The sequence below is a fragment of the Ambystoma mexicanum genome, chromosome 13, assembly GCF_040938575.1.
Source record: "Ambystoma mexicanum isolate Mex_15411 chromosome 13, UKY_AmexF1_1, whole genome shotgun sequence".
NCBI classification, from domain to species: domain Eukaryota; kingdom Metazoa; phylum Chordata; class Amphibia; order Caudata; family Ambystomatidae; genus Ambystoma; species Ambystoma mexicanum.
The window spans coordinates 500,711,531-500,733,210 of record NC_090938.1 but is presented as its reverse complement, the minus strand read 5'-3'; the positions used below and the strand labels follow the sequence as shown (position 1 = coordinate 500,733,210).

The 21,680-nt window shown below is 48.1% G+C and overlaps 1 protein-coding gene across 1 annotated transcript in view; it reads right to left on the bottom strand.

Moving 5' to 3' along the window:
• The window catches only part of PSMD11 (proteasome 26S subunit, non-ATPase 11), a 996,429-nt gene that overhangs the window by 689,523 nt on the left and 285,226 nt on the right, over positions 1–21,680 (bottom strand). Inside the window, exon 3 of the mRNA XM_069634167.1 lies at positions 12,429–12,553. Coding sequence (XP_069490268.1) covers positions 12,429–12,553 — 125 coding nt within the window. The remainder of the gene's footprint in view (positions 1–12,428; positions 12,554–21,680) is intronic.

The following is a 21,680-nucleotide window of genomic DNA, read 5'->3' as shown; positions in this document are numbered from 1 at the left end:
GGACGCCTTTCCAGAGACTTCCCCGTTTATAGTGGCAGAAGGCAATAGTTGATGAAACCCAGCGGGCCAGACCTGGTTTGCAGATTGTAGCTTATATACCCTCTGTAAAGGGAAGACCAAACAGTTGTCTCGTACGCCTGAATTCTTGAGTACTACTCAGATAAAACTTCAATGCTCTTTTGACGTCCAACGTATGGAGAGCTTTCTCTGCGAAAGGAGCCGCCGCAGCGAAGAATGCTGGTAGCACAATCGAAGAGATCTTGTGGAATGTAGTTGTAACCAATGGTATAAAATTAGGGTTAGTTGCCAACACCACCTTGTCCTTGAAGAAATGCAAGTGGGGGGGGGGGGAAATCACTCACCAGCGCTTGCAGCTCCGACAGTCTTCTTGCTGAAGTAATGGCTACCAAAAAGGCAATTTTCCACGACAAAAGTTTGAGGGGTGACGACGACAGGCTCGAAAGGAGCCTTCATTAGCCCTGATAGCACCAGATTGAGACTCCAACTAGGAGGGAACTTTTTGGTAGGAGCAAAGGTCCGAAATAACCCTCTCAGGAAATATTTGACTAGCCGATCACTGAACAACAGAGTAGAGTGCCTTTTTCGAGTAAATCTTGAAATGGCTGCCAAGTGAACCTTTATGGAGTAGAAAGACAAACCTTTTTTCGCTAAGTGTAGCAAATAAGGCAGAACTTGCTCCGATTAAATGTTTAACGCGTCCACCTCCGGTTGATCCTTAAACCACACAATCTTTTCCACTTCCATGCTTATGTAATATTCGTGGACGGAGCCCTCGCCGCCTCTAAAATTCAGCGACAATCTGAAAAATGTTCAGGGCCCCAAATTCAGAGAAATCAGGAGCCAAACGGTCAGGATGAGGTCACGATGCCAAATCGCTCCCTTGTCTTGGAATAGAAGGTCCGGCGTCACTTGAAACCTCACTGGTTCTGCCACGGACAGTTGGAGCAGGTCCAAAAACCATGGCTGTCTCGCCCAGTGAGGGGCAATTAGAATTACATCGCATGGATATTTGTGAATCCACTGGAGGGTCGGCCGAATGAGCGGAACCTGAGGGAACCCGTACGCGAACCTGCCCGTCCACGGGAAGAACGCATCCCCCAGCAAATTGGGCTGTAGCCATCTGCTGGCGAATTGCTTGGACGACCCCATTTCCTGAAGATGCTCAACACTTGATCATTCAGCTCCCACTCGTGGAGTTGGTTCATCTCTCTGCTGAGAGTCTGCCTGTACATTGTTCACCCCTGGTAGGTGGTACGCCACTATGCTTATTTCTTGATCAAGGGCCCAATACCATAGTTCCTGAGCCTCGATCGAGAGCATTCTGGAATGAGTGCCCCCTTGTTTCCTGAGGTAGAACACTGTGGTCGTATTGTCCGTTAATGTTCTCACTACTGATCCTCGTATGCGCGGCAAATTCAGAGCCCAACGTACCACTCTTATTTCCAGTACGCTGATGTGAAGTGTTGATTCTCGTGGGGACCATCGGCCTTGAACTTTCAGGGATCCCAGATGGGCTCCCCATCCTGTTTGAGATGCATCTGTCACAATGGTCGATTGAAAATCCGGTTCTAGTAGAGGCATCCCTCTTGTCAGATTGTCTAAGAGTTGCCACCACCGAAGCGCTTCCAGAAGCTCACTGTTGATCCTCAACTTGTCAGACCACAATCCGCGACTGAGTCCATCGGTCTGCCAGAAATTCCTGTATCGGTCTCATGAAGAGACAGTTCTTCACTAGCGGAATACATGACGCCATGGCTCCCAGAAGCGACATGCATCTTCTGACTGACAATCTGGTTCCAGTTCTCCACTCCTCCGCTTTTTGTTTGAGTTTTTGAACCCTCTAAAGGTTTCACCAGTCCTGACTGAGTCTGGAACTCCGTGCCCAAAAACACCAAGCTACTTGAGGGAGCCAGAAAGGATTTTTCGAAGTTGATTGCAAAGCCCAACCGTCGTAGTAGCTGCATGGTAACCTCTAGGCTTGCTTGCACTACTGCCGACGACAAACCCTTATTAGCCAGTCGTCCAGGTAAGGGCAGACGTGATGACCTTTTCTTTGTAGCCATGCTGCCACCGGAGCTAAACATTTCGTAAAAGTCCTGGGAGATGATTTCAGGCCGAATGGAAGCACCTTGAACTGGTAATGACTGACCCACCACGAACCTCAGGAATTTTCTGTGTCGTTGACGCATGGGTATGTGGAAATATGCATCTTGTAAGACCAACGACGCCAGAAAATCACCCGGCTGTATCGACCGGATAATCTGAAGCGTAAGCATTTTGAACTTCAGGCGTCGCAGAGTCTTGTTGAGAGCTAGAAGGTCCAGAATGGATCGCCACTTGCCGTTGGTTTTTTGACCAAGAAGTAACGCGAGTAAACCCACTAGGCCTCTCAGCCACTGGAACAAATTCTATAGCCCTTTTTTCAGCATAAGCACAACCTCCTGCTGTAATATGTGAAGATGGGGTTGCGCCGAATACACAGGTGGAATGTGAGATGGCATGATCTTGAACTGCAAAGAGTGGCCTAGTTTCACCGTGTCCAACACCCAGCGGTCCGATGTTATTCTTTCCCATTCATTGACGGGACACTGCCTCCCAGGACGTCCTGAAGATTGTCATTTCTGAGACTTTGATTGCTTACTTTTGGTAGACGAAGACTGTCCTCTCCTTCTAGAAGTCTGGAAATCCAGCTTCGTGTCACCTGGACAGCTCGCCTGTATCCTTGGGAGTAGTATATTGATCTATTGAAATTCCGATCCTTGGATGCAGCGAAACAGGTATTCCCCAAAGCTCCGCAGAAGGGGCAAAAAGGTTAAAATGCTCATCCACTTTGTAACGCCCCCAGTGACCTTGCCGTATCTGAATCTTCCTTCATGCCTTTAAGGGCATTGTCCACCTTTTCCCCCAAATAACTGTTCACCTTCACATGGCATGTCCAACACTACTGGACTTGAGGCCTAAAGTTTGTACATTTGAACCAGGCCTGCCTTCTTAGCACCACTCCATTTTTTATTTGTTTGAATCCCAACTCTGCTAAATCCACAGCGATGTTGATAGAGTGGTTTGATGCCTCCTCCCACTGACGCACCAGTAACATGGCTGTCTTCCTGTGCTCTTCAGGTAAAATGGGGCCAAGCGATGCCACATTTCACGGTCATATCGTGCCATGATAGCCAACGAGTTAGCCGCCCTGACCGTCTCTCCCACTGCCAAGACTTTCTTACCAAAGGCATCCTGCCTTCTAGCTTCACTGTCTGGAGGCGTTGTGCACTTGTGTTGCGATCTAGCTTTTCTGCTAGCCGCCGCTGATACTACTGATTCCGGGGAGGGCTGCGCAGTCAAACACTTAGGTGTAGAGTCTGGGGCTTTACAATTCTTTTCTAACCTGCCCTTGATTGCAGGCTCCGAAAATGGATGGCGCATGGTACGCAAGCCTTCCTGCCAAACATGGTCCAGAATCGGAACCGAGAAGATTGACTTTCTCCTCTTCCCCATACAGTCAAATAAGAAGCATTCCTTATGTTTTTCCTCTGGGGTCAGACCAAATTAGATACAGGCTTTTGCCATCATCGCATGAAAGGACCCGATGTCATCTGGAGGCGACGGTTGTGCCGGGATTCTAGGAGTTTCTACTTCTCCATCCGATTCCCACGTAGGGTCCCTCAACAGCGACAATGAAATGTCTGAGAAGGAGTCTCTAGGACCTTGATCTGGGTCTTGTAATTCACCTTCCTCTGGGTGTGAGCGGAGAAGGGGTGGAGGTGGGTTGTAGGGGGGGTTCTTCACTGACTGGACGGGAGACCGGCAACCCAGCCGTTGACGTGGACCATGGAGCGGGACCTGTAGCGTCAACAGGTATTACTGGCGGTGTACCCATGGGAGGCAATCTTGCATCTAACTGCCTTAAGAGGGATTGCAGCGTAGACAAAACTTGTGAAGACAACACAGACTGCGTATTTAGCAGAAGATGTAGAGGGGGCATTTTGAATCCCAGAGGTCGTCAACGGGCCAACACCCTGTAAACGGAGATCTATTGGATGAACAACCTGTTCCCGCTCCTCCTCCATCAACGATACTGAGAAAGCAGATTCCTGCTGTAATAGGGTATCCGGCAGAATTGTATCATACACCGCCGGTTGCCAAACCTCTGGAGGATCCACTGTAGACAATGGAAACCTAGGAGTTTTCCCCTTCCCCCGTCGATCCTCACCGCCGGGGTCGACAAGGCCACTGTGGGTATTGACTGCATGGGCGGTAGCGAAGCAGTCGACGACGGGGCTCCTGTTGACGGCGGTGGTAGTTTTGGCGCAGACTCTAGGCAATCCTGCCTCCTAGGAGTCTCTAGACCGGTGCTTTGCAGAGTCTCTACTCGAGGAAGACCTATGATGGTCTCCTGAGGAGCGCTTTAAAGGGTCTTTCTTATCCTTTGAGGTAGATGAAGAGGAAGATGTATCTTGTTTACGGTCCTGGTCCACAAGACCATGCTTTGATGATGAAGGGGCATCTTTCGCCAGATGTTTCCCGAAAGAGAAGCAACTCTTTTCCGTAGGCCGTGGCTTCTTTGCTGGAGGCTCCGCCGACAGAGCGGCGAGGAACTACAGGGGACTTAAGCCTGTTCGATGCCAGACTGTGCACCGATCCTACCTCAGATGCCGGGAAGGCCCCTTCGTTCAGCCACGTTATTAGATGCCGATTACGGTCCTTCAACATCTTTTGTGCAAACCCCTTGCAGATATCGCAGTTGTCCGCAGAGTGATGAGGGTAAAGACAATAAAGGCAATCCATGTGCCCATCCCCTTCATAAACTTTCTTCATCCCACATGTGGAACACGGGCGGAACGACGCTTTCCCCGACATTGGGGGAAAAAAAAGTACAACCCAACAGTGTGGAAACACGGTGATCCCGACTACTTTGGAGACGGTTGAAATCGGAAGGGAGCCGCAGGGGGCGGGGCTATGTATACCTTACGTCCTATTGGGTCATGCGTAAGCATCCCAAAAGGACAGTCGACAGGACACAAAAATGTGGGGGTTTTTTTCCAATGGAAAACATTTTAATAAATATACCGAGGTTCCCGGCCTGACGGGGAATATTAAAAGCATGTGAATCCATGAAAGATCCAATGCTGGAGAACTATTCTTAACATTGCTCTCCATCTCTGTATGACATGCATTACTTACCATACTAGCATTTCTGATTGTATCTGCTTAGATTCACATGCTGTGTATATATTCCGACATCTAGTGGTACTCGTGGAGTATTGCATCTGGTCTTTCAAGGATCGAAAGGCGGACATCGACATGGGCGTGCTTATAACACTATCCCTAATTTGACGTGTAGTGTACCCAAAATCCCTCACGCCTCGAGGTCCCTCGGATTGTATTTTTTCTGTCGTGAGGGAGCCTTATGACTATCGCGAATACAGAGAGTGAAAGGAGTAAGAGGTCTATGTTCCTTCTACGCCAAGAGGGGAGGAAGGGTGGGCGCATGTGAATCTAAGCAGATACAATCAGAAATGCTATTATGGTAAGTAATGTATGTCTTCTGATGCTTGTGAATCTGCTTAGAATCACATGCTGTGCGTAGACTAGCGAGCAGTACCCAGAGATGATGGTGGGATGTGCGAAGGAACACTAGTAAAGAGATGTAGTACCACTTGTCCCACCTGAGAATCAGCCCTAGAGTATCGCGGCAGTAGTGTTTTTCAAAAGGTGTGTACAGAACTCCAGGTTGCTACTTTACTAAATGGACTCAAGAGGAACATTTGCAATGAATGCTATGGACGTCCGAGTGCCCCGAGTAGAGTGCGCTCTAGGCTTTAAGTGCAGATCTCTCTTGGCAAGAGAGTAACAGTGTGATGCAGTTTATGATCCACTTTGAAATCGCTGATTTAGAGACAGGATCCCTTTCTATACCAGCCGTCACTGAAACAAAAAACTGGGTTGTCTTTCTAAGTGGTCTTGTCTTTTCAAGATAGTAGATAACTTCTCTCCTCACATCCAGCGCCTGGAGACTTCTTTCCACCATGTTAGTGGGGTTCTGGAAAAAAGTGGTTAATTCTACTGATTGGTTGACATGGAACTTTGAAATAAATGTAGGCGCAGATCGTGGGTGAGTGCACAAAACAACCTTATCTTTGTGAATGGTGACAAATGGGTCTAGGAATGAAAGAGCCTGCAGTTCACCAACACTTCTTATTGAAGTGACTGCCACCAGATTTGTAAATGAGAGCCTCAAGACTCACGTTATGCATAGGTTCAAATGGAGATCCATTAGTATAGTTAATACCACATTTAGGTCCCATCCATGAGCTCGATTGGGCGATTAAGTCTTTTAACCCCAATCCATGAAAGCCTTGACTGGAATTTTCCCACATGAAACACTTTTATGAGACATCTTGTAAACCGAAAGTGCAGCTAAGTGGAATTGAAAACCACGCCTGAATCAAGAAAGTGAGCTAAGTACAGAACCATATGTGTTGGTGAGCATTCAATAGGATTGATGCTTTTAGTACTGCACCAGACCACAACGCGTTTTTATTTAATTTACTGGAGTAGCACTGCCTGGTGTTCACGCTTCTTTAAGCATGTCCATGCATCTTCAAGGAAGCTGGAGGTGTCCGAACTCTGACTTTAGGAGCCAGGCTGCTAAGTTGAGTGTTTGCGGGCATGGATGTAGTCTCTCCCTGTTGTCTTATGACAGCATGTGGTACGTGCACAGCAGCTTCCTCGCAGGGGAGACTAACATTGCCAACAGATGAGAAAACCAGGGTTGACGGGCCCACATTGGGACCACCAGAATCATAGCATCTTGTGCACCATCTTGTTCAGTAGGGAAGTCAGTGGTAGGGGGAGCGTAGAAAAATTACCCTGACCGTGTTATCCAGAGCCCGTTCCCCTTCGAGTGGTTCTGCAGGTACCTGGCGGCGTAATTTGGTCATTGAGTGTTCTCTAGAGTTACAAACTGGTTGATCTCTGGGAAGACCCAGTCTGAAGACGTTGGAGACTATGTCTCCGTGTAATTGCCATTCGTACTCTGGAGTAGTGGGAAGTCTCTGCTGAGCACATTCCCTAGAAGACTGAGTTCCACTGGAACGTGCTGAGACAGGAGGAACAGCTTGTGTACGAGAGCCCACTTCCATATGTATAGAGACAGTTAGGAAAGCCACAGAGTGTGCATGCCCCCTGTTTGTTCAGGTAATACATGGCTGTGGTGCTGTCCGTGAGGACCAGTACTGTCTTTCCCTGTAGGTGTGTCTGAAAAGCCTTTGGGGCTTTTAAAACTGCCAACAAATCCAACAGGTTTATGTGGTTGGATGCTACTGCTGGGGACCAAACGCTGTGCACTGTTTGATGAAGGTGAGGGCCTCACCCGTGAGAGATGAGTCCGTGTTGAGAGCGGCTTCTACTGTGGGGTTGGTGAAGGTCTTCCCCTGCAAGAGGTTTTCCCTCGACCACGACTGTAGAGCGAGACCGAGGGCTGCAGAGACAACCAATAGATCGTCCCACTGTCCGCTGACCTGACACCATTGGCTGGAGAACCACTTGCATGGGCACATGCGCAAACGTGCGTGTGGAACTAGATAAATGCAGGAGGCCATCATCCCCAACAGTCGCATGGCTTTGCGTACGGTCACCTTGCAGCTGGCAACATACTGAGGGATTTGGAACAGCAGGTTTTGAACACTCTCGTTGGAGGGAAAAACAAGGCCGTCTTTGCAAGGCCATCTTTGGTCTGAATTAGAGCCCCCAGAAACTGCTTGAACCGAAAGGGGTCTAAGGCTGGACTTTCTCGTTGATCAATCCCAGACTGAAGAGATCTACCATCTTCAGGGTATTTGATAGGCATGTTCCGTACACATCCGTTATTAACCAGTCGAGGTAAGGATGGACTGTCTGCGCAGGTGAGCCGCCAGTACCTTTTTAAACACCCTTGGGGCTGAGGCAATGCCAAAGGTGAGGACCTTGAACTAATAGTGTTTTTCCTTTATTATGAACCTTAGGTTCTCTGTGCGCTGGCAACATTGAAATCTGAAAGTATGCATCTGTCATGTCCAATGTTAGCATGTAATCCCGCTCTGCTAGCAGTGCCTTTACTTCCTGCAATGTTGTCATTCTGAACTTGTGACTTGACAAACTTGTTCAATGGGCGCAAGCCTAACACAGGGCGCATGGCAAGATCCTTTTTGGGTACAAGGAAGTACACCGACTAAATACCCTTGTTTACCTGTTGGAAGGGGATGACTTCTATGGCGCACTTTTCTTGAAGGATCTCCACCTCTTGTAGCAGAATTTTCAGGTGTGCTGGCGATGGGCATCTGGATGTTGGTGGATGGTAGAACTCTATGCAATAACCAGATTTGCACGATTGGACCAAAAAAAAAAAAATAATCCGACTCTACAAAAAGTCCGAAAAATGCTACCACCAAAGGTTCGAACACCAAGAGTTCAAACCTTTGGTGGTAACATTGTAGGCAAGCATAACAAAAATATATATAAAAAAAAAGGCTGCAGGGCTGTCCCCCGCAACACCCTGCTCACTATATTGTGTGGTATAGTTAGCGGCATGTTGTAGGGGACACAACCGCAGCAAAACAGAAAAAACTGGGGGTTTCAGGGGAAACCCCTGTAGCTCCCGAAAAATGAAAATAAAATAAAGATCAAGGACCCTGCGGCGCTGGTTCCCGATCCCAGAAGTGAAAGGGAACTGGCGCCACAGGGACAGCATGAAGAGAAGGTAAGTAGGGTTTGTTTATGGTGGGGGTGTGGTGTGGGTGGGGGTGTGTTGAGGGTATGGGTGGGGGTGTGTGTATGTAGGGGTATTGAACATGTGCTCGCATGGGAAATGTACAAACCTTTTGTGTTTCGTACATGTAACATGTGAACTTTCCGGTCGCAGGAAAAAAATAAATCAGCTGCAGTCGGATCACTTAGATCCACAATAGCCGTGGGAGACTGTCTTGGGTGACCCTCTCAAATGCATGAAGTAAAGATGTTAATCATCCCACCAAACAAGGAGGCATGGGAGGGGACCCGGACTGGCGAGTCATTTTTTTTTAGCAGAGGCGGGAGAGTCGCTTGGGGAGACTTCCTACCACTGCCTTTGCCTCTTCACTGACCCATTTGTTGGTATTGACCTGTGGCAGTTGTGCCCTGTCCAGAGGACAATGGTGCACTCCCCGTCCCATACTGGTTGTGGGGGGAATGTGTGAAGGATTGCCCCGAAAGGAACAGTGAGAGTTAACTCCTCGCTGTTCATCGGGTTTGCTGTGATTTGATTCAGAGACAAAAGTCTCATGCTCCTTTGTTGTTTAAGGCAACGTCTACTGCCTTCCCAAACAAATGCATCTCCTCCACTGGTTTGTTTATAAGGGAGGCTTATGTTTCAGGCTTAAAACCCAAATTTATGAGCCATGTGTGTGTCTTGCGAAGGGTACCCTGTGCCAGGGCCTGCCCTGCTGTTTCAGAGGCATCCAAGGTGTTCAGGATATTTTGGTTGACCCGTCTCCCTGCCGAGACAACCGCCAGCAGGCGTGATCGTACCAGTTCTGGGGCTTCTTGTAGGCCTTCCTGAAGTAAGTTCCATTGTACGTCACTATAACTTGCCAGCAGTTTAGTGTTATTGGCAATTCTAGTGGAATATGCAGCTGACTTAGCGATGAGCTTTCAGAGGGCATACACATTTTTACAGTACGTGTCTGCTGGTGCCTCTGCAGTAGACAACAGCACTCCGGCTCTCTTTCTGTTAGTAGTGACTACCAGAGAGTCTGGAATGGCATGGCCTTGGATATACAGCAGGTCGGGAGGGGCAAGAAAGAATTTCTACTCAAGGGTTGACTGCGCTTATAAGAGATGGGGACAAAAATGAGGGTGCGAGATGTTTCTTGATTGAGTTAAGCAGTGGGTCACCTGACTTGTGGGGGGTTTCTCTTTAAGAAGTCTGTGCCATGTACTGCCTCTAGTGTGACAATTTGAAAATGGTCTGTAGCCCTCTTCAGGATTGCGTTGAACGCCATTTGATCGTCAACGGGAGAGGCATGCTTCTGAGGGAGGGTGGGTCTAGACAAAGGGCATCTGGATCTGGCGTTGGAGTGGGGGAAAGCCATGGTGCTTCCTCTACCAGCAGTTTTTGACCCCAGTCTGGGCACTGGTCTGGTGTCTCTTCAAAAGCATTTTCTTCCGAACCATAAGGGTCCTCAGATTTGTTCAGGTTCCGAGAATTCTAAACTTCTTCCTGGGGAAATAGACTGGAAAGTTTGTACTTTTTTAAAGAGTAGGGCAGGAATCCTCCCTAGGTCTTTTTGGGGCAATACATTTCTCAGAGAAGTCAAACTTTGAAGGTGTGTCCATGTAACCCTCAAACAACTCTGGTCCATAGGGATGAACCTGGGAAGGGCTCTCCTGGACGACAGGAGTCTTTAGGTGGTCGAGATGTATCAGCCATAGACTTAAGAGAGGAGCGGTGACCCTTCTGAATACTACTCGACGTTTGGACACGTCTTTAGATTTATTTGCTGCCAAAACAATTGCTGCAAGGCTCTCGTAGCTCCGGTGGATCGACTAGTGTTTGACGTGCCTGTGGGCTTTGTCGAGGTTTGCCGCGCCACCGAAACCCTTGGGGCCGACGTGTTCTTAGGAGGCGCATCGCGCTCGTGTTGTTTAGTAGAGACGCCCTCATGGGTGGAATGCCTGGACGCATTCCGTGATGGTTGCAGGGAGGGCAGTCTATCATGGAGGAACAGTGGGCAACGTTAAAACTTTAAACGGGCACGTTAGCATTTGTTACTTCCTCGACATATCTGTCAAGGGAGCTTGTGGGGTTGTGCGCTTTTCCTTGTGTGCCCCTGTCTCCGGATGTTGTCTCCCCATAGCAGCACCAGTGGCCTGCCTGCCGGGGACGGGCACTTGGGAACCTAATGGTTCAGCGGGAAGGTCAATGGCCCCCACACCCGAGCCATGGCTGCCGCTTGAATCCTCATCACTCTAGGCGCCTGTGCCGACTGGGGAACCACTCTCAGCCTGCAAGGCACAGGCCACCCACCGCTTCGTCTGCTGATCTTTTAGCGTCTTTGGACGAAAAAGTTGGGAAGACTTGCAGGATTGCTAGGCATGATCACGAGGCAGACACTCGTTACACTTTTGGCCGATGAAATCCGTAGGTAGCCATTGATGAAAGGTTGAAGACTAAACGACCAGCGCTCATGGATAATGAAGTTATAACTTTGCAATGTACGAGCTCCACATAAGGTGACCAGCAAGCTGGGTGGCAAAAAACAGAGGTACCTCGACGCGTGAGGGATTTTGGGTACAATACACAACACGTTAGCGATAGTGTTACAAGCACACCCATGTCAACGTCTCCCTTTCAATCCTCAAAAGACAAGATGCAATACTCTGAGATTACCACTAAATGTCAGCATGTGATTCTAAGCAGATTCACAAGCATCAGAACTTAAGCATCTTCAGGCAGGTGGAGTGTTGCAAGAATTGAATGGAGGCTAGATGAGAGGACGAATAGAAACATATCTGAAGGGAAGGTTTGTATATCAGAAAAGGTTGCAAATGTGCGATATCCTGACAAGGTCCATGGCCGCCAGACAATACACAAGGAATAATGCAGCACAACAGATGGATAGAATCCTCAATGTATTGGTACACAAAATATTGAGTGGTGGCACTAACCTGCCCAGATTTTTTCATTCAATTTGCTTTCTTCAATGGAAGGCAGCCTGAGGGACTTCCTCCATTCTTCAGTTAATTAGGTTTTTTCGTAACCCTTTTCATAGCAAAGCCCAACAAATTACAAGCTCATGGATCAGTTAAGCATAATGGTGAAATTGCTTGTAAGTGGAACATTTTACAGCATTTAAGGGATTACAAACTTTCCCTGCATCATAAAACAAACCCTGCAAACCTCGAGCCATCCTTTATACTAAGATGTCATCCCCTTCACAAGAGCCTCTCAAATAGAAAGCCAAAGGAAAAATAAGTCAAACAGCAATACAGCCATTTGTAGCGTCAATTTACTTGTGATGGAGCATGGTGGAGGCTCAAACCAATAGTCACTCCAGATTTAGATTCATTAATACCAATGGCTCCTGTGCACCAGAAGTAGTAGCAATCTGAATTTCCTTTACATCATCCAACTGCCCAGACACTGCCACATGAGGTTCTTAATCTTCGGGTACACCTGCATCTTCCCAAATTCATTTTTTGTGTGCAAAATTATGCATAGCAAGAGGCAAAAATTCTGTCACATTCAGATCTTTCTTAAAATTCATTGCAAACTAACATGTCCACAGTCAGCCAAGCCGTGTATGGTAATTGGTAATGGCTGACAAATTGTTACATAACACAAGTGGCCTTCCTCGCAGACCAAAAGCACAGAGATTATCATAAATGCTCACCTCTTGTCCCGTGGCCGCTTCCATGTCCAGAAAGAGATCAAGCAAAGATCGGACGAGCCGGGCGGCTTTTGCTTTGCTGATGGAGTTCAAAAACGGTCTGACATATTTCAGGAGGCCTCCAAGCTCTGTAATCATTAAAGATATGAGTCTCATGACTGTTGCAATTTAAGGCAAGTCAAAAACATATTTTTTTACTTCAATTTATCAAATATTCAAAGGCCGGGGGCAAGGGTTTTCCCAGCCATCGGTGTCAGATCCTGCCTTTCAATCCATGTGAAAGACTACAATCCATGGAGCACTGAATATTTTCAATGTGTTTATGTTTGAACCTAGCTACTCCAAAGGCAGATTATTGTTAGCTTTGTGCAAAATTGAACCATTGTTAGGACTTTAAGACCCTACAGTTAGGGTTTAGAAAAAAATTCACACCTTGATCCCAGGACATCCCTGTACTAGGATTCACTTTCAAGGGGTAAATATTGCCAAGCAGTCAAGAGAAGGTACACTGTAGCACCCAACCTCCCCCATACTCCCTAACCCCGCATAGACCATCGGAGAGACACAGGCCCATCCTCCCCTGATAGACTTAATGGTAACCCCCCCCCCCCACAGAGTAGGGCCCCAAACAAGGACATGAACAGCCTTACCGGGCTGCCATCTCGAAAAGCAGTTAGCTCGCAAAGGAGGTGGGGCTTAACCTGCTACTTCTGCTTTTCCAAATTTTACACACCCCAAGTGGGGAAGGCAGGGCAAGGGAAAAAGATCCAATCTAGGCAAAGAGGGGGATAAAAACAGGAAGTGTGGCTTTTTGGGTGAGGTCTGAGGTGGGCGACGGCCAAGAGACCAGCAGGAGGAAGGAGTGGTGAGTTGTGGAGGATGTTTGTGGACAAAAAAATGGGTTACTGGTTAGGAGGTGGAAGTAGCACTACAGTGTGAGTGCATTTGTGCGTGGCAAGAGTTAAGAAAAGATAACGTAAGGAGTGATAGTGAAGAGAAGCAATGACTACTGGTTGAAAAGAGGGTGACTGTAGAGTAGTACCGTGCATTATAGAGTAGTAGAGTGAAGGGGAAAGTTAACATTGATGGGTAAAGGTGTGCTCTAGAGTGCAAGAACAATGAACGGAGAAGAAGAGGAGGAGTGAGACAGACAACGCCTTGAGCGTATAGGAAATAACTAACATTCACACAAGCCAAAACTTTTGGCTTTGCCAATGCTGGTTTTTTAACCAGTATTTTACAAGACAAACAGGAGACAGTGCAGTGTCAAAAGAGGCAAGATGCAGCATTGTAAATTGAAAAAGCATGAATCTATAAGGTAACAACAATTGTCAATGCTTGTTATTAACAAAACATCAGCAGACACACACTATGCTTATAGAGTGGCTGAAGGCAGACATGGCAGACATGGTTAAGAATTTTTACACCAGTAGCCCGTTAACAGCTCCAATTAAGTAATTAACTCACAGAAGACAGCTTTGAAGACAGCTTTGAAAAAACAGACATTTCAAGCACAAGCTTACATGGTATGGCTTGATAATGCTAGCTCAAAGAGATCTCAGGATGATGCGTTTTGGGAAGGGCAGGGAGTGGATAGGATTGGCATGGCAATGGGCAGCCACTAGGTGGATAAACAAACACCAAAAAGCTTTGCGGCATCCTCATGTCATTTCTCCCTAGCTGTACTGTAAAGCAGTAGTTTATGTGTAGAGGTGGGGCTTTTGCACCACTTAATAGCCAAAACTAAAAACGCTGCCTGGGTACAGTTACAATAGCTTCAGTTAAAGTACACCTGAATGCACCTGCTTTAACTATCATAGTGCCTCCTCCCCCCACCCAAGCCCCCCGGAGCTCAACTGGAATGTTTACTCAATTTCAAAAGAGTTTCAAAGACTGCTAGCTGATCACACGAAAGGTAAAGCCAATAAAATCCCTCCATTACTAGTAAGATTGCAATGGGCCTAGCAAGCTAACAATCAAACTTGTGTTACTCCATAATAGCAAGTACAAAATAACGATCTTTTGAGAAAGGTGTAGTGTGGAGGGCGAGTACATATGAAAGTTTAACAAATTGTCTCCAACCTTGAGCAGGTACACAAACATCTCCCAATGTTTGCCCTGACTCAGGCCAACCTCTCTTTGGACATGGCCAACCTCTAGGGAGCACAGAATCAAGAAGAAATCTGGAGGACAAAATACCCTGAGACAAGGTTGTGAGCTACCAAGAGGGCAAATATGCTAATGGCCAAAAAAACGTATTCCATACACTGCAAAGAGTCATCACCATTCACCCAAAAGGACACTTTCAAAATCAAAAACTCTTCAGCCTTTAAAATCACACAACGCGAAGATCCAGCAGACCGCGTTGCCAAACCACAAAGCTGAAGCAAACCCCTAAATAGATCAGAGGAGCTTTCTGACCATTGTCCACATAAGAATTTGTTTAGTTTAGACAGCGAATGACAGGTAATCTACCCAGATCAACCCAAGATCAGTGTCCACTCCACATTGCCAAAGCAATAACCAAGAAAACCGTCAAGCTATTTGTAGTCACTAAACTTGTGAAAAGAATAAGGTCCAGCGCAGCTGAACCCTCATGTAAATATGCAAGGCGGATTTGTTTTCCTTTACATGCTTTGGAGAAAAAATAAGATCTAAAGATAGTTTCAATTAAAACAGCTCATTTTTTTGCACACTACTGAGTCATGCCGATTTTGCTTAAGAGGAATCTGCTATGAAACATCAATTATTCCTTTATGGTGCTGTTAGGGAAGAACTCAATTTTGATTGTTATGCCATTACATTTTATGAAACCCCTAAACGTTTTGATTTCTCCTGATGTTTGGTTGATTTTTACCTTCTTTATGTGGCCAGGTGAACTTCTATTGAAGGCCCAATGCAACCCTTTTTGATGTGCTGTCCCTATGGTATCCCATATAGTTTCTAGGACAGGGTGCTGCTTAATCATCTCATGTTGCCCCATGATAATTTTTGTCATTCTACAACAGTGTTGTGAAATAGGCTGGGGCAACTGTAATTTGGTTTTGGCTGGACCTCTGCTGAAGCCGCTGGGGTACTGTTTTTATGCCCTATTAAAACACATTTCTGGCCATACCTTTTCTGTGGGGCCCACAAGGAAAGCCTAGAATGGCTGTTGTCCAAACATTGGCTCATTGTGAACTCAGTCCTGCCCCTCTAAAATGATTTAAGCTTCCCTATGTTGGTTCCCTTTCCCATACAACACCAATCCCCATCCAGTGTCATTGGACCAGAGTGTGTGGTGATTTATTAGGCAGCCTACAAAACCAGTTTGTCTGGTGTGCGATTGGAGGACTGGCTTAGTGTAGCCCATGATTTTGCAGACCCATCTAGGAGCATCCCTGTGCACTCCTTACCTCAGTGGCGTCTTATTTATTTGGATTTGTAGAGCGCGCAATAGCCCGGGGGCATTGTGGCGCTTGTTACAGACAAATCTTAGTTACAGATAAATGTACATTAGCAGTTTACAGTGTGCAATGTTACAGACAGCTTAAAATGACAGTTAGCATAAATAACAGTTGAACAGTTGAAAGTTGGCATAAAAGACAGTTGCATTTTACGGAACAGAGTGAGGTTTTGAGTTTTCTTTGGAATGCAAGGAGAGTTTTCTGCTCTGATGTCTGTGGTTAGTTTGTTCTGGGATTTGGCAGCAATGAATGGGAAGCCTAGGCCACCAGCTTTAGCCCTGTTGATTTGTAGGACGTGTAGTTGATTGGTGTATTGTGACCTAGTGGGTCGGGGAGAAGAGGATTTGTTAATTGTCTGATAGGTAGGATGGTGCAGAGAGGCATGTGTGTAAGGGTGAGGATCTTGAAAGTGATTCGCTTTTTTACTGGGAGCCACTGAGCAGATTGCCTGGCCTGAGAAATATGCTCCCTTTTTGAGATGCTTAATGCTGCACGAAGTGCATTGTTCTGCGTGACTTGTAGTCAGTTTACGTTTTTTTCGTATGTACCTGCTAGTAAAACATTGCAGTAGTCTAGTTTTGCACCAATAGTTGTTCTAGATATTGATAGACAATTGGGTCTGGATAGGTAGTGTTTTATGGCGTTTATGAGATTGGTGGTGTGTGTGTGTGCGGATGAGGCTGTGATGACGCTAACCTGTCTGGTCATGGACAGAGTGGAATCTAGATAGACACCCAAGGACTTGACAGCAGTAGACAAAGGGATAATAGTGTTATCAATGGTAAAGTTGGCGTACAGTTTATCAAGTTTGACTAGAGTATTTTTTGGCCTAGTAGAACAAGTCACTTTCTTACCTGTAACGTTCTTTCAATGGGATGTTCCGATGACATATTCCACAGCTATGACAGGTAATCACCACAGTAGTGCTGCTTCGGAAAATTTTCGGCGTCTACGGCGATACGCCCCTTCGAGGACCTCCGCCGACGGCTGACGTCACCCGATGTTCTATGTAGGACGCATGACGCCCGTAGCCTCATTTGTAGTTTTTTCCCCTCCCAGAACGTGTGGCACCAATCTTCTACCAGAATGACTACAGAAAGCCTTGAGGAAACTAAAGCTGCAATCGCATAAGAAATTCTGTAGAGGGGCAGGCAGGGAGGGAGCGATGTGGAATATGTCAGAACATCCCATCGAAAGAACATTACCAGGTAAGAAAGTAACTTGTTCTTCAAAGGGATTGGTTCCTCCGATGTATTCCACATCTATGACAGACTCCCAAACCATTACCAGCGTGAGAGGTGGGAAAAGAATTTTGAATTTTAGAATGCCCAATTAAATTGCAGAAAAGAGGACCGCATAGAATCCAAGGAGTAGTGTTTAACAAAAGTATGGACAGAGGCCCATGTGGCTGCTTCACAAATGTTACGTATGGGAACACTCCTCTGCAGGGCATTAGAGGCAGCCACACCTCTAGTAGAATGGGCCCGTAAGCCTATCAGAGGGTCCTTACCCGCCAAGCGGTAACATTCAGAAATTGTCAAGATAATCATATCTAGACAAAGTCTGTTTAGTAACAGCTTGTCCCAAACGCCTTCCAGCGCATCCTAAAAAAAGAGTTGATTGTCCACTCTGACCCGGGACATACGCGAGATGTAGAAACTTAAAGCTCTCCTAGGATCCAACCTATGGAGCCTCTCCACTTCCTTACCAGGATGCAGAGGATGATAGAACGCCGGAAGAATTACCTTCTGTCTTAAATGAAATTCCGACAACTTTCGGTAGAAAAGGACAAACCCTAAGGACAACCCTGTCCTTATGGAACACAGTGAAAGGTGGCTTAACGGAAAGTGCCTGCAACTCACTCTGCGAGCGGAAGTAACCAACTAAATACACAGTTTTCAAGGTGAACAGTCTCAAAGGGCAAGAATGTAAAGGCTCAAACGGAGCTCCCATGAGGAATTTTAGAACCAGGTTCAAATCCCAACCGGGCACCTGGAAAGGTGACGGTGGGAACACATTAGTGAGCCCTTTCAGAAACTGAGAAATCAAAGGAATTTTAAAATAAGAACATTCCTCAGACGAGCGCTTAAATATGGACAGCGCCGACAGGTAACCCTTAATGGTACCCACTTGCAGGCCCTTGTGGGCTAACGAAAGCAAAAAAGACAGAACCACAGGAATGGCACATGAAAAAGGATCCACATTCTTAACCCTGCACCAGTCGCAGAACTTTCTCCAACGGCAAAGGGACTTTGTTGCCGGCCTTCTGGCCAAAAGCAACACCTCCATCACGTCTTCAGGGAGATCCCAATCCTTATACCTCAACCTTTCAAAAGCCAAGCATGAAGGTTAAGGGACTTGACCTCTGGATGAGAACCTGACCCTCCCCCCCCTCCCATGAGAACAGATCGTCTCGGTAGGGAAGACGGCGTGGAGGGCAGATGGACATGTCGAGACAGTCCGGGTACCACGTTCTCCTGGCCCATGCCGGAGCAATGAGGATCATTCGGGAACCGAACCTCCGTAACCTCTGCAGCACTTGCGGAATGACGGGGACTGGAGGAAACTCGTACAGCAGTGGGAAGGACCACTCCATTACGAACACGTCCCCTAAGGCTCCTCTTGGAGGAAATTCCTGCGTGCAGAATCTTTCGCACTTCCGGTTGACACTGGAGGCGAAGAGATCCACTAGTGGGGTCCCCCAAAGGGTGAAGATCTCCAGGAGAATCTCCTGAGCCAGCTCCCACGAGAGACCGTGCTCTGCCTGCTCAGAGCGTCCACCGCCGCGTTTGTCTCCGGCCAGATGAACTACTGAGATCTAAAATTCCTGCTGGATGGCCCAGAACCAGAGCTCCATCGTCTCTGCACATAGGGAGAGAACCTGCCCCCCCCCCCTTTTTGTTGAGGTAGTGCATGGCCACTGTATTGTCCGTCAGAATCAGGACAGTCTTCCCCCGCACAGACGGCAGAAAAGCCTTCAGGGCTAGCCTGATGGCCCTCAGCTCCTACAGATTGATATTGAGTCTGGACTCCGATGGAGACCAACGACCGTTGACTGTCAACTCGTTGGCATGAGCTCCCCATCCTGTGAGGGATGCGTCCGTCACAATCGTCACCTCTAGCGAGGGTAGCCAAAATGGCGCCCCCTTCATCAGATTGCCTTCGATGGCCCACCACAGAAGATCCTGGGCGACCGAGGGCGGCACCTGAACGGGATCCGACATCCTGCCGGAGGACTGACCACTGCATCTTGAGAGCCCACTGCAGAGATCTCAATCGCAGCCTGGCCTCTGGCACCAGGAGAATGCAGGATGCCATGAGGCCGAGCAACCTCAAGAACTCAAACGCCGGGGGACTCTGGGCATGTTGAAACTCATTCACCATCTGCAGAATGTGATGAGCCCTCACCTGGGGAGGGAAAAACAGCCACAGGGATGTGTCGAGCACTGCTCTGATGTACTGGAGCCGCTGGGTAGGCGTCAAGTGGGACTTCAAGTTGAGGGAGAAACCCAGCCTGTGAAGGGAGTGGCAGGTGACTGACAGATGATCCAGGACTTGCTCGGGAGAGCGCACCCTGATCAACCAATCGTCCAAGTAGGGGTAGACCCGAATCCCCTTTCCTGAGATACGCTGCCAGCACCACCCTGAGCTTGGTAAAGACTCTCGGGGTGGAGGTCAATCCGAACGGCAGGACCCGAAACTGAAAGTGTGAGTCGCCAACCGCGAACCTCAGGTACTTCTTGTGCTTGGGATGAATCGGCACATGAAAGTAAGCATCCTTGAGGTCTAGCGACACCAACCAGTCCTGAAGTTGAAGGGCCTGGAGGATTGTGAGAGAGTAACTATCTTGAACTTGTCCTTCCTGAGGAGCTTGTTCAAACCACGCAAGTCCATAATGAGTCTCAATCCCCAGTCTTTCTTCGGGATAAAAAGATATGGGGAATACCATCCCTTGTTCCTCTCCGCTACAGGCACCAGTTCTATGGCACCTTTCTCCAGCAGGGATTTTGATTTCCTGCGCAAGGAGTCGATCCGGACTCTTCAAAGAGAGATTCCCTGGTGGATTGTCACAAGGCCTCTGCTGGAAAGGAAGACAGTAGACGTGGGGTATGATCTCCAGAACCGACACATCTGATGTAATAGCACACCATTCTACAAGATGCTGCGCCAGCCTTACCCCAACCGGTGAACCATGGGACATGGCCTCATGACTGAGCTGAAGCGGCTGCGGCAGTGCCTGAGGGCAAAGAGGCAACTGCTCGAGCGGCCTTGGCACCTTGAGTACCCTGTTTTCCACCTCTGTTACTCTAACGTTGGCCCCTTTGACTTGCAGCTCCCCTCGATCTACCAAAGGTAGAGTAGTATCGAAAGGAACCGCCCCTCCATTGCTGTCCCCTAGGACAAAAAGGCAGAGGTTGGCGGACTGCGGCCTTCAAGGTCTGCAACCTCTCAAGGCTCTCGTCAGCCTTGCTGCCAAAAAAATGTTCATCCAAGGGCATGTTGAGAAGTCGGGCTTGTACATCAGGAGCAAACCCCGACTTCCGCAACCACGCAAATCTGCGCATCACGGTGCTCGCCACCATGGACCGGCTGACAGTCTGCCACGTCCAGACCCGATTCAACGGATTCACACATGGCATCCTTGCCATCCTGTACAAGGGCAAGAAAGCCATCCCGTTCCTCCCCTTCGGGTATATGTTCAGTCGCAAACGAAACAATTCCACAGAGTGAGTGAAACGTGCTAAGGCACACACAGAGTTGGCTGCTTTCAAAGCCATACCCCCTGAACAAAAGACTTTCTTCGCGCAACCGCCAAAACGGTTGTCGTCCCCATCAGGAGGTATGGTACGACGCCCGTTTCGCTGGGCCGTAGCCGCCTGCACCACCAAACTCTGGAGTAGGGTGCATGGACAAGTACCCGGGGTCGCCACTGGCTGGGCGGTACTTTTTCGGCAACGACTTACCCACTGCCAGGAGACTCTCCAGAGCAGTCCAAGCCGCCGCCGCCGCCGCCCTTCTTTGCAAGGCCATATGGAATGGCAGTACCGGGTCAGTTGGTAGACCTTGGTCCAAGATATCTGTCAGGTCATCCTGCAGAAAATCTACTGGTGGCGCAGACCACCCCAAGTACTCCGACACCCTCGACATGAGGCACCTGTACAAAGAGTCAGCATGCGTACCAGGCTCAGGCCTACCAAGCTGATAGTCGCCTCTCGAATAGTCAGTCGAAAGCCCAGTGGATTTCGACTTTCGGGGCTTGGACACCCTACCGACAGAAAGCTTCTTCTGCTCCCGCAAGGCCTTCAATGTCAACGACTGGCAATCTTCACAAACAATCGTGGCGTGGTCCTCACCGAGGCACCAGAGGCAAGCGTCGTGCAGGTCTGTCAGCGACATCCTGGAACCGCAGTCCCAACACTTCTTGAAACCCGGCCGCGGGGTAGAAGACATGATATCTTCACAGACAAGTTCGAAGAACTGATAGAAGTACTCAGAAGAACCGAGGTGCGCTGAGATCTCCGAAACGTACAAGTTCGCAGAAAAAAACAGAACTGAGGCTACAGGAGTCATGCGTCCTACATATAACATCGGGTGACATTAGCCGTCGGAGGTAGTCCTCAAAGGGGCGTATCGACATTGACGCAGGACGCAAACGCTGAACATTTTCCGAAGCAGCACAGCTGGGGTGATTACCTGTCAGATTTGGAATACGTCGGAGGAACCAATCCCTTCGAATAATTATTTCTGTCTTGTCCCCGTTGAGGCAGAGGCCATGGACTGCCATCCAGGCCTGGATGGTGAAATAAAT